Consider the following 15,021-nt stretch of genomic DNA (forward strand, 5'->3'; position numbering starts at 1 on the left):
CAAAGAAATTCTCCCCTTTTTTTGTGTCAGTTTTTAAGTAGCTGGTTGAAAGTCTTTGTGAGAAAATCCAAATTATCTGTCGTACTGGGTTAAGTATCTTTAAATTTCTTTTCCAGGCCAGCTGGGATTTTCCTTGTTTCATATACTGAGTAATTTTGGCACCTGTCCTGAATCTATCCAGTGTTATGTTATGAAACTGGGATTCCTGTGTAAATCCCAATTGAACTTTTTGTTTTAGCAGATACTTGACCCAATCAAGTCCAAGCTCCTAGTTTCAAAGAGCCTTCTGTGGAATGTGATTTCTCTGTCAGACTCTTTGCAAAGCCTTTGTTCTGTTATTTGCATCTGTCCTAAGTGGAACTACACATTGAGTTCCACAAATCACATCTGGGATGTCAGTGGAAGCCCCTTCCAGTTCTCTTACCCTCATCTTTCCATCCTCCTTAGTGTCAGACACTGCACAAGTGTGGCTTAGAAATGTTAAGGAGGGCACGTATTGCATGGTGCACTGCGTGTTATACACAACTAATGAATCATCGAGCCTTACATCGGAAACCGGGGATGTACTGTGTGGTGACTAACATAATAAAATAAAAAATCATTATTAAAAAAAAAATGAATCACGAACTCGTAAAAAACTTACAGCATTGTTTCCCCAGGCTTGTCTCCCTCTACCATCTCCCCAGTATTTCAAGTTCCCTGGATCTTCCTTCTGGTCTTGTGGATAGAAACCTGGATCTTTGGCTCCTTTCTACTGTTATGAAATTCCCATAAAAATGCTGATGTCTGAGCCTTGTTGCACGAGGACAGAGAGGATAGTGCTTTGGGCCAAAAAGCAAGTTCCCAAATTCATCACTGTTATTTTTCTCACTATACAAATATTTCCTTTCTGAATGGGCATAGAGAAGGAAAAGAAGAAACCCTAAAAGAAAAGAAAAAACGGTTATCCAATCATGCTCTGAGTGTTAGAAATCATCTTTCTCACATGTCAAGCCAGAACAATGGGCTAGTCCTGGATCTCTTTCTGTCTCAAGCTGGTGCCTGGTCCTGGCTCCCAGCTGTCTTGAGGGCAGGTGGCAAGACTGTGAAGGGAAAAGAGGAAAGTCAGCACTGTTTCTATGTTACTTGAAATGTCAATGTCATTCCCAATCTGCCTTGTAGGAGCTTGTTCTAGGGACTCAAACAGCTCCCACGTGCATTACTTCTTGGCTTACAGCAGCATTTATTGGGGAATTGTGGTGTCTGCTCACTATGCCTTAAATGGAAACTGAGCCTGATAACAGTACTTCCAATTTGGGCTATGTTACCTGTGGAAACATGCATTAGGGAAAAGGGGAAATTGAAAATGAATTTTAAAACTTTCACAGGAAAGAAATAGGAAGGGATATTCCACAATGCTTCTGTTCCTTCACTGGTACAAGGTCAAGAGATTACTTTTATGGTTCCCAGTGGGTGAGTGGTGGTGTAAAACTGAGTAGATAAAACATGTGTCTACTGTCAGACGAATAGATCTAATATAAATGAAAGGAGAGCTGGAAAATATAAATCTTCTAACAAATAACCCTCTGGGCACTGAGAAATGTCTCATTATCAAACCTACACAACCCTATTCTGATTCATCTCTCACTAGATAATGTACCATGGACAGTGAAACTTTCTTCTTCATTTCTCAGGTTGAGATTTTCGGCTAAAGAAGGGCAAGTGGCTTGTTCATGAGTGGAATGTGCAGAATGTCCTGGCAGGTGCTCCTTTTTCCCTCCTAGGGTTTGCTTCCACCTGTGGGCCTGACCCTCCATATGGCATGTGGGTAAGTAGCTGGGGTGACTGACAAGCTGATGGGTTTCAATGTTGCATGTCCATCACCACCAACAAGTATGGGTGGGACTGTGGCAAGCCTGCAGCTGGGGGAGAGCCCAGCACCAACCACCAACTCACAGCAGATGTTTCCACTGGCATCAGCAGAGACACTTTCCTAACAGTAGAGAGATCCTGAGAAGCTGGTGCCCAACAGAGGGCACAGAAGGAAGGGCCCCAAGTCTTGCATGGTCACAGAGAAATACTCATGGTATTGCAGAAACACAGAAGATCCAGGAACTCACATGCATGATGTCTTCAGGAGATCCTTCTCTTGTGGACATATCAGGCATAAAAATTCAAATTCTTGACCTTCAGAAGGTACATGTCAAAGTGTTTGAGTCTATTCAGCTAAGATTCACTGACCAAGGATGTACAAGTATCTAGGATGAAGGGTCAGATCAGAGCCGGTGAGGAGAGGAAGGTGCAGGAAGCACATTTGCATGCAGTCCACGCCCTCCCTGAGGCAGGGAGGGGGAGGAGATAATAGAGGTCTGGGAGAGACAAGCCTGGGATTGGGGGTCTCAGAAGGCAGTGCTGTTGAGGAGTCACCACCATGGCCTGGACTCTGGTCTTTCTCAGTCTCCTCACTCAGGGCACAGGTGAGGTCCCCACGGAAGGCTCCTTGGCAACATCTAAGCTGATCCTTTCTCTCCTCTTCAGGTTCACCCGAGGCCCCGGCACAGAGCTAACTATTGCATTTATCCTTTTTTTAGGTTCCTGGGCCCAGTCTACCCTGACTCAGCCGGCCTCAGTGTCTGGGACTCTGGGACAGACAGTTACCATTTCTTGTACTGGAACCAGCAATGACATTGGAAGGTATAATGGTGTCTCCTGGCATCAACAGTATCCTGGCATGGCCCCCAAAACTCTGATTTACAGAGTAAATACTCGGCCATCAGGGATCCCTGATCGCTTCTCTGGCTCCAAGTCTGGCAACACAGCTTCCCTGACCATATCTGGACTCCAGGCTGAGGATGAGGCTGAGTATTACTGTGCCTCAGCTAGTAGTGGTGGTACTTATCACAGTGGTCTAAGTTCATGGGGAAGTAAAACCAAAACCTGTCCTGTTCTCACAGCCTCCCTCCTTACTCGGAAGATGCTTCCTCAATCCTAACCATGTATAAAGGCGGCTTCATGCAATACGGCCTTGAGAATTCAGTTCTCTCTCAGGTCCTCTCCCTCCTGCAATGTAGTAAAGTGGAACAGGCTTCCTGGTGAATTGTCTGGGGAATATCAGTCTCTTTGTTCCTTTACATGTTCCCAGAAGATGATCTTCCCATTCCTCAATGGTAGGAAGAGATTGACAGATCTTTGTTCTGTCTAATTTTCACAGGTCTTAGGGACGTTCTGTCTTTCAATGACAGCCTCTCACTTCTGTTAGGCCTCGTCGGAATAATTTATCCAGAAATGACCTTGTATTACTTAACTCAGTGTCTGCCACACTCTAGTCAACATGATCCACCTTGGTGGGATATTGTTCTGCATGTAGGTGTTTGAGAAAAGAGCAACACGGTGAAAAGCTGAAAATCTTGATGAAGGAATGAGTAGAAAAGGAAGATACTGTTTTTCCAGTGTTCTTCTTCAATGCCCCCATATCCAAGGAGCTGAGCAGGGGATTTGGAGTTGAGATTATACCATATAGGGAAGCTCCCCTACCATCTGACCAATAAATCCTTATGCTGGTTTCAGCCCTGTCTCCCTGACAGGGTAGGCTCTTTTGAATATGGTTCCATTTTCTACATGGGAAGAGAGGGCTTGTCTCCATTCCTCAGGAACCCCATTATATCTGAGTTTCAAGAGGAGCCAGCCCACGTTCTACAAGGAATCCCAATTATGACAAATAACTAAGTACAAATACACATTATATATATCCAAGGATTCTCTGTCCCTTAAATGAGCCTGGTGTAGACCACAGAAAACCTGTTTCAGTAACCAATTGTTTTCAGTTTGCCAGAACCTTCCTAGTTTTTGTTGTGAAAGTGCCACATCCTAGCAATTACTCTCTCTGGGGCAATTCAGGATGCAAGGTCAGCATAACTAAGAACTCAGTATCTCACTCTGTTCTCTCATTTAGTTACTTTTAAAAATCTCTTTCCAGTTACCTCCTCTCTTTATTTTTTAGTAATTATTTTTTATTATATTATGTTGGTCACCATACAGTACATCCCTAGGTTTTTTTTTTTAATGTTTTTTATTATATTATGTTAGTCACCATACAGTACATCCCTGGTTTCTGATGTAAAGTTCGATGATTCATTAGTTACATATAACACCCAGTGCACCATGCAATACATGCCCTCCTTAACGCATCACCAGCCTATCCCATTCCCCCAACCCCCTCCCCTCTGAAGCCCTCAGTTTGTTTCTCAGAGTCCATAGGCTCTCATGCTTCATTCCCCCTTCTGTTTTCCCCCCTTTCTTCTTGCCTTTCTTCTCCTACCAATCTTCCTACTTCTTATGTTCCATAAATGAGTGAAACCATATGATAATTGTCTTTCTCTGCTTGACTTATTTCACTTAGCATTATCTCCTCCAGTTCTGTCCATGTTGTAGCAAATGTTGAGAAATCGTTCCTTTTGATGGCTGTGGGCAGAAAAAGCATTTGAGAAAATATATCATCCTTTCCTGATTAAAATCCTTCACAGTGTAGGGAGAGAGGCACATTCCTCAATTTCATAAAAACCATCTATGAAAAGCCTACAGCAAATAACATTCTTAATGGGGAAAATCTTGAAGCCTTTTCCTGAAGATCAGGAACACGACAAGGATGCCCACTCTCGCCATTATTTTTCAACATAGTACTAGAAGTCCTTGCAACAGCAAGCAGACAACACAAAGGGATAAAAGCTTTCCAAACTGGCAAAGAAGAAGTCAAACTGCCTCTCTTCACAGATGAGATGATACTCTATATGGAAAACCCAAAAGAATTCACCCCCAAACTACTAGAACTTATAGAGCATTTCAGCAATGTGGCGGGATACAAAATCAATGCTCAAAAATCAGTTGCATTTCTACACACGAGCAATGAGACTGAAGAAAGAGAAATTAGGGAATGCATTCCATTTACAATAGCACCAAAAATCACACATCATCTCGGAATTAACTAAACCAGAGACATAAAGAATCTATATTCTAGAAATTACAAACCATTCTTAAAGACATTGAAGAAAAAGACACAAAAAGATGGGAATATATTCCATGCTCATGGATTGGATGAATTATCATAGTTAAAATGTCCATGCTACTCAGAGCAATCTACACTTTCAATGGCATCCGATGAAAATACCAATGACATTTTTCAAAGAACTGGAAAAAAAAAGCCCCTAAATTTGTGTGGAAACAGAAAAGGCCATGAATCGCCAAGAAGTGTTGAAAAGGAAAAACAAAGCTGGGGGCATCACAATGCCAGATTTTGAGCTCTACTACAAAGCTGTGATCACAAAGACAGCATGGTACTGGCACAAAAATAGACACATGGACCAATGAAACAGAATAGAGAACCCAGCCATGGACCCTCAGCTCTTTGGGCAACTAAGCTTTGACAAAGCAGGAAAAAACATCCAGTGAAAAAAGACAGTCTCTTCAATACGTGGTGCTGGGTAAATTGGACAGCTACATGCAAAAGAATGAAACTTAACCACTCTCTCACACCATACACAAAGATAAACTCCAAATGGATGAAAGACCTCAATGTGAATCAGGAATCCACCAAAATCCTAGAAGAGAACATAGGCAGCAACCTCTTTGATATCAGTCACAGCAACTTTTTTTTAATGACACATCTCCAAAGGAAAGAGAAGCAAAAGAAAAAATGAACTGGTGAGACTTCATCAAGAAAAAAGCTTCTGCACAGCCAAGGAAACAGTCAAAAGAACTTAGAGGCAGTCCACGGAATGGGAGAAGATATTTGCAAATGACACTACAGATAAAAGATTAGTATCCAAGATCTACAAAGAACTTCTCAAACTCAATACACGTGAAACAAATAATCAAATCAAAAATTGGGCAGAAGATATGAACAGACACTTTTCCAAAGAAGACATACAAATGGCTAACAGACACATGAAAACATGTTCAAAATCATTAGACATAAGAGAAATTCAAATCAAAACCACACTGAGATACCACCTTAGACAAGTTAGAATGGCAAAAATTGACAAGGCAGGAAACAACAATTGTTGGAGAGGATGTGGAGAAAGGGGATCCCTCCTACATTGTTGGTGGAAATACAAGTTGTTACAGCCACTTTGGAAAACAGCATGGAGGTCCCTTAAAAAGTTAAAAATTGAGTTACCCTCTGATCCAGCAATTGCACTACTGGGTATTTACCCCAAAGATACAGACATAGTGAAGAGAAGGGCCATATGCACCACAATGATCATAGCAGGATTGTCCACAGTAGCTAAATCGTGGAAGGAGCCGAGATGCCCTTCAACAGGTGACTGGATTAAGAAGACGTGGTCCATATATACAATGGAATATTACTCAGCCATCAGTTACCTCCTTTCTTCCTCCAATAAATGCTCAGTACCTTCATGTGTTATTCATCCAGGCTGGAAAGGAGCCTCACATGGACCCCTAAGCATTGGGGTCAAATCATGGTAATAAGGAGCATTTGCTTTTGAGGACACAGCATAAAAACCTAAGTTAGTCCCTCATGTTTGTGGAAGGCTGTAGAAAGACTATATCTGGATGTTGGATGTGTGTCCTGGTGGAGAAAACCTGAAGGAGGTAGAGGGGCCTCTGTCTGGTTATTCTCTGTGGTATCTGGCATAAGTGTACTTCCAGACGGGAATGACATCAATAGGATCTTTAACAAGTATCTACATGGACAGTGGAGTGTCGGAGGCACCATTTCCTATTCTAATGAGTCTCTTTTTAAGATGGGGCCACAATATCCTTCTCAGACAGTAGTTAGTATGTTAATAATAGGGAATCTTACAGAGTAATCCTAAGCATAGATATTGTTTGAACAGGATGGCTCCAGTATGACATAATGGGACTGCCATAGCCCTTTATGTTTTGAGTATGTGGAGACTCAAGTTGTAGGAACAGCCTCTTGGGTATTCTGAAAAATTGAAGCAGCATACACTTAAATATTTTTATGAAAAGATGAGAGTGGTAGCTGTTTCAAAAATTTAGGTAAAATTGGTATATAATATTATTTTAGTTTTAGGTGAAGAAAGGTCAGTTTTTAAAACATGTTTTTAAATTAATTTATTTGAGAGAGAGCAAAAATTAGAGAGGAAGCATGAGTGGGGAGAGGGAGAGGGAGAAGCATACTCCCTCCAAGCAGTGAGTCTGACCCAGGGCTTCATTCCAGGGCCCTCGGATCATGGACTGATCCTAAGGCAGACCCTTAACAGGCTGAGCCATGTAGGTGCCCATTAAAAATTGCTTTTCAAGTCTTTCAAAAGTAGTCTCCACACCCAACATGGTGCTGAAACTTATGAATCTGATCAAGAGTAACATGCTCTAGTGACTGAGTCAGCCATGCACCCGTAATGAGGTTACTTTTGATAGAGATGATCTGAAAAATTTTAGGTGTCCAAATGATCAAAATATTGACTAGTATTTTTCTCTACAGTGTAATCAGAGATTCAATGCTTCAGGCAATTCTCATTGAAGCGATCATAGAATTTCTCATTAAGTGCCAGCCATTTTCTTTGACATCATTTCTCTTTTTTTTTATTTTTTAAGATTTTATTTATTTATTCGACAGAGATATAGACAGCCAGCGAGAGAGGGAACACAGCAGGGGGAGTGGGAGAGGAAGAAGCAGGCTCATAGCGGAGGAGCCTGATGTGGGGCTCGATCCCATAACGCCGGGCCACACCCTGAGCCAAAGGCAGATGCTTAACTGCTGTGCACACAAGAACCCCTTTTCTTTTTTTTTTCAGATGCAGATATTTTAATAATATTTTTAATGTATTATGTTAGTCACCATACAGTACAACCCTGGTTTCTGATGCAAAGTTCGATGATTCACTAGTTGCGTATAACACCCAGTGCACCATGCAATACGTGCCCTCCTTACTACCCATCACCTGTCTATCCCATTCCCCCACTCCCCTCCCCTCTGAAGCCCTCAGTTTGTTTCTCAGAGTCCATAGTCTCTCATGCATCATTCCCCCTTCTGATTACCCCCTCTTTCTTTATCCCTTTCTTCCCCTACCGATCTTCCTAGTTCTTATGTTCCATAGATGAGAGAAATCATATGATAATTGTCTTTCTCTGCTTGACTTATTTCACTTAGCATTCCCTCCTCCAGTGCCATCCATGTTGCAACAAATGTTGGGAACTCGTTCTTTCTGATAGCTGAGTAATATTCCATTGTATATATGGACCACAGCTTCTTAATTCAGTCATCTGTTGAAGGGCATGTCGGCTCCTTCCATGATTTAGCTATTGTGGACAATGCTGCTATGAACATTGGGGTGCATATGGCCCTTCTCTTCACTACGTCTGTATCTTTGGGGTAAATACCCAGTATTGCAATGGCTGGGTCATAGAGTAGCTCAATTTTTAACTTTTTAAGGGACCTCCACACTGTTTTCCAGAGTGGCTGCACCAACCTGCATTCCCACCAACAATGTAGGGGGGATCCCCTTTCTCCACATCCTCTCCAGCAATTGCTGTTTCCTGCCTTTTAATTTTTGCCATTCTAACTGGCGTAAGGTGGTATCTCAGTGTGGTTTTGATTTGAATTTCCCTGATGGCTAATGATTTTGAACATGTTTTTATGTGTCTGTTGGCCATTTGTATGTCCTCATTGGAAAAGTGTCTGTTCATATCTTCTGCCCATTTTATGATTTTTTTATTTGTTTCTCACGTATTGAGTTTGAGAAGTTCTTTGTAGATCTTGGATACAAGTCTTTTATCTGTAGCATCATTGGCAAATATATTCTCCCATTCCGTGGGCTGCCTCTTAGTTTTTCTGATTATTTCCTTGGCTGTGCAGAAGCTTTGTATCTTGATGAATTCCCACATGTTCATTTTATCTTTTGTTTCTCTTGCCTTTGGAGATGTGTCATGAAAAAGGTTGCTTTGGCCGATGTCATAGAGGTTGTTGCCTATGTTCTCCTCTAGGATTTTGATGGATTCCTGTCTCACATCAAGGTCTTCCATCCATTTATAGTTTATCTTTGTGTATGGTGTGAGAGAGTGGTTAAGTTTCATTCTTTTGCATGTAGCTGTCCAATTCTCCCAGCACCATTTATTGAAGAGACTGTCTTTTTTCCACCGGATGTTTTTTCCTGCTTTATCAAAGATTAGTTGCCTAAAGAGCCGAGAGTCCATTTCTGGGTTCTCTATTCTGTTCCATTGGTCTATGTGTCTGTTTTTGTGCCAGTACCATGCTGTCATTGTGATCACAGCTTTGTAGTACAGCTCGAAATCTGGCATTGTGATGCCCCAGCTTTGTTTTTCGTTTTCAACAGTTCCTTGGTGATTCGGGGCCTTTTCTGGTTCCACACAAATTTGAGGACTATTTGTTCCAGTTCCTCGAAAAATGTCATTGGTATTTTGATCGGGATAGCATTGAAAGTGTAGATTGCTCTGGGTAGCATGGACATTTTAACTATGTTAATTCTTCCAATCCATGAACATGGAATATTTTCCCATCTTTTTGTGTCTTCCTCAATGTCTTTCAAGAGTGATTTATAGTTTCTAGTATATGGACCCTTTATGTCTCTGGTTAAGTTAATTCCAAGGTAATGTATGGTTTTTGGTGCTATTGTAAATGGGATGGATTCCCTAATTGCTGTTTCTCAGTCTCATTATTCGTGTATAGAAATGCAACTGATTTCTGAGCATTGATTTTGTATCCTGCCACATTACTGAATTGCTCTATCACCTCTAATAGTTTGGGAGTGGATTCTTTTGGGTTTTCCATATAGAGTATCATGTCATCTGCGAAGAGAGTCAGTTTGACTTCTTCTTTGTCGATTTGGATATGTTTTATACCTTTTTGTTGTCTGATTGCCTTTGCAAGGACTTCTAGTACCATGTTGAATAATAGTGACGAGAGTGGGCATCCTTGCCGTGTTCCTGATCTTAAGGGAAAGGCTTCCAGCTTTTCCCCATTGAAAATAATATTTGCTGTACTTTTTTCATAGATGACTTTTATGATCTTGAGAAATGTACCCTCTATTCCTACACTCTGAAGGTTTTAATCAGGAAAGGATGCTGTACTTTGTCAAATGCTTTTTCTGCATCTATTGACAGAATCATATGATTTCTGAATTTTTGTTTCTGGATAAAATCTCAGAAACTGATAGATTTGCGAATGTTGTACCACCCCTGCATTCCAGGGATGAATCCCACTTGGTCATGATGGATAATCCTTTAATGTACTGCTGGATTCTGTTAGCCAGGATCTTGTTGAGAATTTTGGTGTCCATATTTATTAGGGAAATCAGTCTATAATTCTCCTTTTTGTTGGGGTCTTTGCCTGGTTTGGGGATCAATGTAATATTGGCCTCATAGAATGAGTTTGGTTGCTTTCCTTCTGTTTCTATTTATTGAAATAGCTTTAGGAGAATAGGTATTATTTCTATTTGAATGTTTGGTAGAATTCCCCAGGAAAAACATCCGGGCCTGGAGTTTTATTTTTTCGAAGGTTGTTCATCACTGACTTAATCTCTTCATAATTAATTGGCCTGTTTAAAAAATCAATTTCTTCCTGTTTCAGTCCTGGTAGTTTATGGGTTTCCAGGAAGGCCTCCATCTCTTCCAGATTGCTTACTTTATTGGCATAAAGCTGTTGATAAAAGTTTCTAATAATCCTTCCAATTTCATTGGTGTTGGTTGTGACCTCTCCTTTTTCATTCATAATTTTATTAATTTGGGTCCTTTCTCTATTCTTTGGATAAGTCTTGCCAGGGGTCTGTCAATTTTATTAATTCTCTCAAAGAACCAGCTTCTATTTCTGTTGATCTGCTCTACTGTACTCCTGGTTTCTAATTCATTGATTTCTGCTCTAATCTTGGTCAACTGCTTTCTCGTGCGTGGATTAGGCCTGTCCCTCTGTTGCTGTTCCAGCTTCTTGAGGTGAGTATATAGAAACTGCATTTTAGATTTTTATATTCTTTTGAGTGAGGCTTGGATGGCTATGTGTTTCCCCCTTAGGACTGCCTTTGCAGTATCCCAAAGGTTTTGGACCATTGTGTTTTCATTCTCGTTGGTCTCCATAAATTGTTTAATTTGATTTTTGATTTCCTGGTTTATCGAATCATTCCTGAGCAGGATGGTTCTTAGTCTCCAAGTGTTTGAGTTTCTTCCAAACTTTTCCTTGTGGTTAAGTTCCAATTTCAAAGTGTTGGGGTCTGAGAATATGCAGGGAATAATTTCAGTCTTTTGGTATCGGTTGAGACCTGGTTTGTGTCCCAGAACATGGTCTATTCTTGAGAATGTTCCATGGGCATTAGAATAAAATGAGTATTCTTTGGTTCTGGGGTGTAGTGTTCTATATATATCTGTGAGGTCCAGCTCGTTGAGAATGGCATTCAAAGCCTTTGTTCCTTTACTGAGTTGTTGCCTGGGTGTTCTGTCTATTTCTGATAGTGGAGTGTTGAGGTCCCCTACTATTAATGTATTTTCATCTATATGTCTCTTTATTCTGGTTAAGAGTTGGCTTGTGTATCTTGCTGCTCCCCTGTTGGGGGCACATATATTTATAATTGTCATCTCCACTTGTTGGATACATCCTTTAAGAATAATATAGTGCCATTCTGTGTCTCTAACTATAGTCTTTAGTTTAAAATCCAATCTATCTGATATAAGAATTTCTACCCCAGCTTTCTTTTGAGGTCCATTTGTGTCAAAGATGATATTCCATCCCTTTATGTTCAGTCTGAATGTATCTTTGGGTTCAAAATGAGTCTCTTGTAGACAGCAAATGGATGGGTCATTTCTTTTTATCCAATCTGCAACCTTGTTGCTTTTTATAGGAACATTCAGGACATTTATGTTGAGACTGAGTATTGAGAGATATGATTTTAATGATGCCATGTTGCCAGTAAAGTCTTTGTTTCTATTGGTTGTGACTTTCTGTTCTGTATCACTCTTGGGGCCTTTTTACATTTATAGAACCCCCCTTAATATCTCCTGGAGGGCTGGTTTCATGGTTATGAAATTGGTCAATGACTGGCAATTCTGGAAGGTCTTTATTTCTCCATCAATTCTGAATGACAGCCTTGCTGGATAAAGGATCCTTGGTTGCATGTTTTTCTCTGAAAGTGCTTTAAAAATGCCCCCCAACCTTTTCTCTCATTCCAGGTCTGTGTAGACAGGTCTGACGTAATTCTGATAACTTTGCGTTGGTACATGAGAGATTTCTTTGCCCTGGCCGCTTTCAATGCTGTGACCTTGGATCTAGTATTTGCGAAATGCACTATGACGTGACGTGGCGTAGGTTTGTCTTGGTTGAGCTTGGGAGGGGCCCTCTCTGCCTCTTGGACACGAATGATTGATTCCCTTGCTAGATTAGGGAAGTTTTCAGCTACAATTTGTTCAAATATCTCTTCTAGACCTCTGTTTTTCTCCTCCCCCTTGAGGATGCCGATGATTCTTACATTGGATCGTATCATTGAGTCAGTGATCTCCTGTAACCTACATTCATGGGCATGGAATTTTTTAAGTCCAGATTCTATTTTCGCTTATTCTTCTACTAACCCATCCTCCAATTCACTAATACGTTCTTCTGCCTCAGTGACCCTGGCCTTCAGAGCATCTAGTTTTGACTGCAAATGGTTCATAGAATTTTTAATTTCTTCCAGATTTGCTCTCATTTCCACCCTTAGAGATTCTATATTCTCATTAATATTTTTGTTAATACTTTTTTCAAGTCTACACATCATCTTGACCATTGTTACTCTGAATTCCATTTCTGATAATTTGGTTATATCCATATCCATTAGTACTGTGGCAGAGGCCACAGTCTCATTGTCTTTCTTTGCTGGGGGGGATTTCTCCTTCTCATCATTCTGATGAGGAGAGTTGCGGGGTTGTCCAGAGCCCAAATTATTGACCAGGACCCAGGCAGTATGCACTTGTCTTATAGGGACCTTAGGGATGTGGGCTTCTTGATTTTTCACCCTGACTTCTGGTGGAGGGGCCTGTCACGCTGCAATAGTTTTGATATCAAGATCATGAGAAACCAACCCTTGGTCTCCCCGTGCCATTGTGCTCATCAAGATTTCCCTCAGGGGTTGCTTTTATTTGACCTCTAACATTACCTTGGCCCTGAGCCAAGAACTTTCACACTAACAGGAACTCTGTGACAAGTCTGGGGAAGGGGAGAAGCTACCTGGTTCTTGAGAGGTGAGTCCAAGCCACCTGGTATGGTATGTGACTTATTCCAATCCTGAGGAAGACGGAAAAAAAGTCAAATGAACTCTAATGGATTGAAGAGGAATCTAGGGACTTGGTAGTAACTGGGCTGGGAAGAAGGATGGAGGAGAAGGATCACAGCAGGGATTCCAGCTCTCATTCAGCTTCCTTCCCTGGTGCTTGGGTTGCACCACGTGTGGCCACCAGGGGGTACCATGGATATGGATTTAGGGAAGGTCATGAATGAGAATTCCCAAGAGCTGATTCCTCCTGAGTGCTGCAGAAGAGGACCACGTGGGAGGGGTGATCCAAATCTATTCTGTCTCAATAAATTCTTACACGAAAGTCCACAAACACCTCCAGTCCTCAGACTCAGAGCCCCTTGAGGAAGTGGACCAAAAGAGCCATGAGAACCCATGCTATCGAGGAGGAGAAGAAGGCTGTGAGACATGTGAACAACTCCAGCTTTGTTTTGGTGCCTACAAAAGAAAGAGTGAATCTGTCCTAATTCCAGCCTTTCCTGGCCCTGTTCTCATGCTCGATCCACATGGCACAAAGGGTAAGTTCTGGGATTATTTGTCAACTGCATGGGGATACTCACTGTAGGAACTAAGGGGCATTCCAAGTCTCGCTCCATTTCTTGGGCACCAACATGAGTTGTGTCCTAGAAAATTCATGTCAACGTGTTTTAATCCTTCACCTATGTTAGCTGCCCTGGGATGGAAAAGTATCTAGAATGCAGGGTAGGTAGAAGGGGTGAGCAAAGGCAGATACAGGAAGCACATTTGCATAGAGGCCTTTCCATTCTGTGGGGCAAGGGCAGGGGATAAGTGAGGTCTTAGGGAGCCTGGACAGGGGTAGGGGTCTCAGAAGTCAGTGTTCTTGGGGTGTCTCCACCACGGCCTGGACTCAGGTCCTCCTCAACTTCCTTACTCAAGGCATTCTTGAAGTTCTGTGGAAGGAACCAAAGGGACATCTGAGCTGATCATTGTCTCCTTTTCCTCAGTTTTTTAAGGCCCCAGGACTGAACTCAGCATGTGTGTTCTTCCCTTTTTAGGCCATGGGCTCGGTCTAACCTAACTCAGCCTCTCTTGTTCTGCAAGACTCTGGGAAAGACTGTCAGTAGCTCCTGTGCTGGAAGCAGCATGATATTAGGGAGTCATAATGAAATCTCCTGGTACCAACAGCACCCAGGAATGGCTTTGAAACTGCTGGTTTACTGTACAAAAACAGGGCCCTCAGGTGTCCCTGATTGCTTTTTTGCCTCCAAGTCTGGCAAGACAGCCTCCCTGACCATCTCTAGATGCTAAGCTAAAGGTGAGGCTGGTTATCACTGCTGGTAGTATTAATTTCCACGTTATGGAAAAGTGAGACCAAAACTTTCCCTGTGTTCGCAGGTTCCCCCTTTTCCCTGCAGCAGCTTCCCAACCCTCTGCAGAGGGGGCTTCATGAGACATGGTCCTAAAAATCAGTTCTCCTTTATCTCCTCTGCTTGATCACCAGAACATCCTAGCGCAACACTGCATCTGATGAGTACAATGATGGCTTCCTCTTTGCCTTTGTGCTCTGGTCCCAGAATGGGACTCTTCTCTACTTTTCAATTCAGCCACATAGAAATGAAGAGACTGTCCCCGTTAGCCAGAGCTCTTTCAAAAATGGTTACTTCTCTTCTATATTGGAAGAGAAAGCTGTTGGTTGTGTCCCTCTTTCCTCAGGAAAGCCAATGCATCCATTTTCCTGACGTGCAACCGATATCTAGCTGGAATTGCAGTTAGAATGGATCACTAATTATATAAACCTAAATAAATGTATTAAAAGATTTAACAGTAAATC

General features: G+C 41.7%; 1 gene segment (V, D, J or C); it reads left to right on the forward strand.

Moving 5' to 3' along the window:
* The first annotated feature begins 2,375 nt into the window (after positions 1-2,375).
* On the forward strand, positions 2,376-2,971 carry LOC125281889 (immunoglobulin lambda variable 2-14-like). The segment is given in 2 exon segments: positions 2,376-2,456; positions 2,571-2,971. Coding segments are annotated over 2 exon segments (447 nt in total).
* Positions 2,972-15,021: the final 12,050 nt, after the last annotated feature.

This window comes from Ursus arctos, unplaced genomic scaffold (assembly GCF_023065955.2).
Source record: "Ursus arctos isolate Adak ecotype North America unplaced genomic scaffold, UrsArc2.0 scaffold_34, whole genome shotgun sequence".
Lineage (NCBI taxonomy): Eukaryota > Metazoa > Chordata > Mammalia > Carnivora > Ursidae > Ursus > Ursus arctos.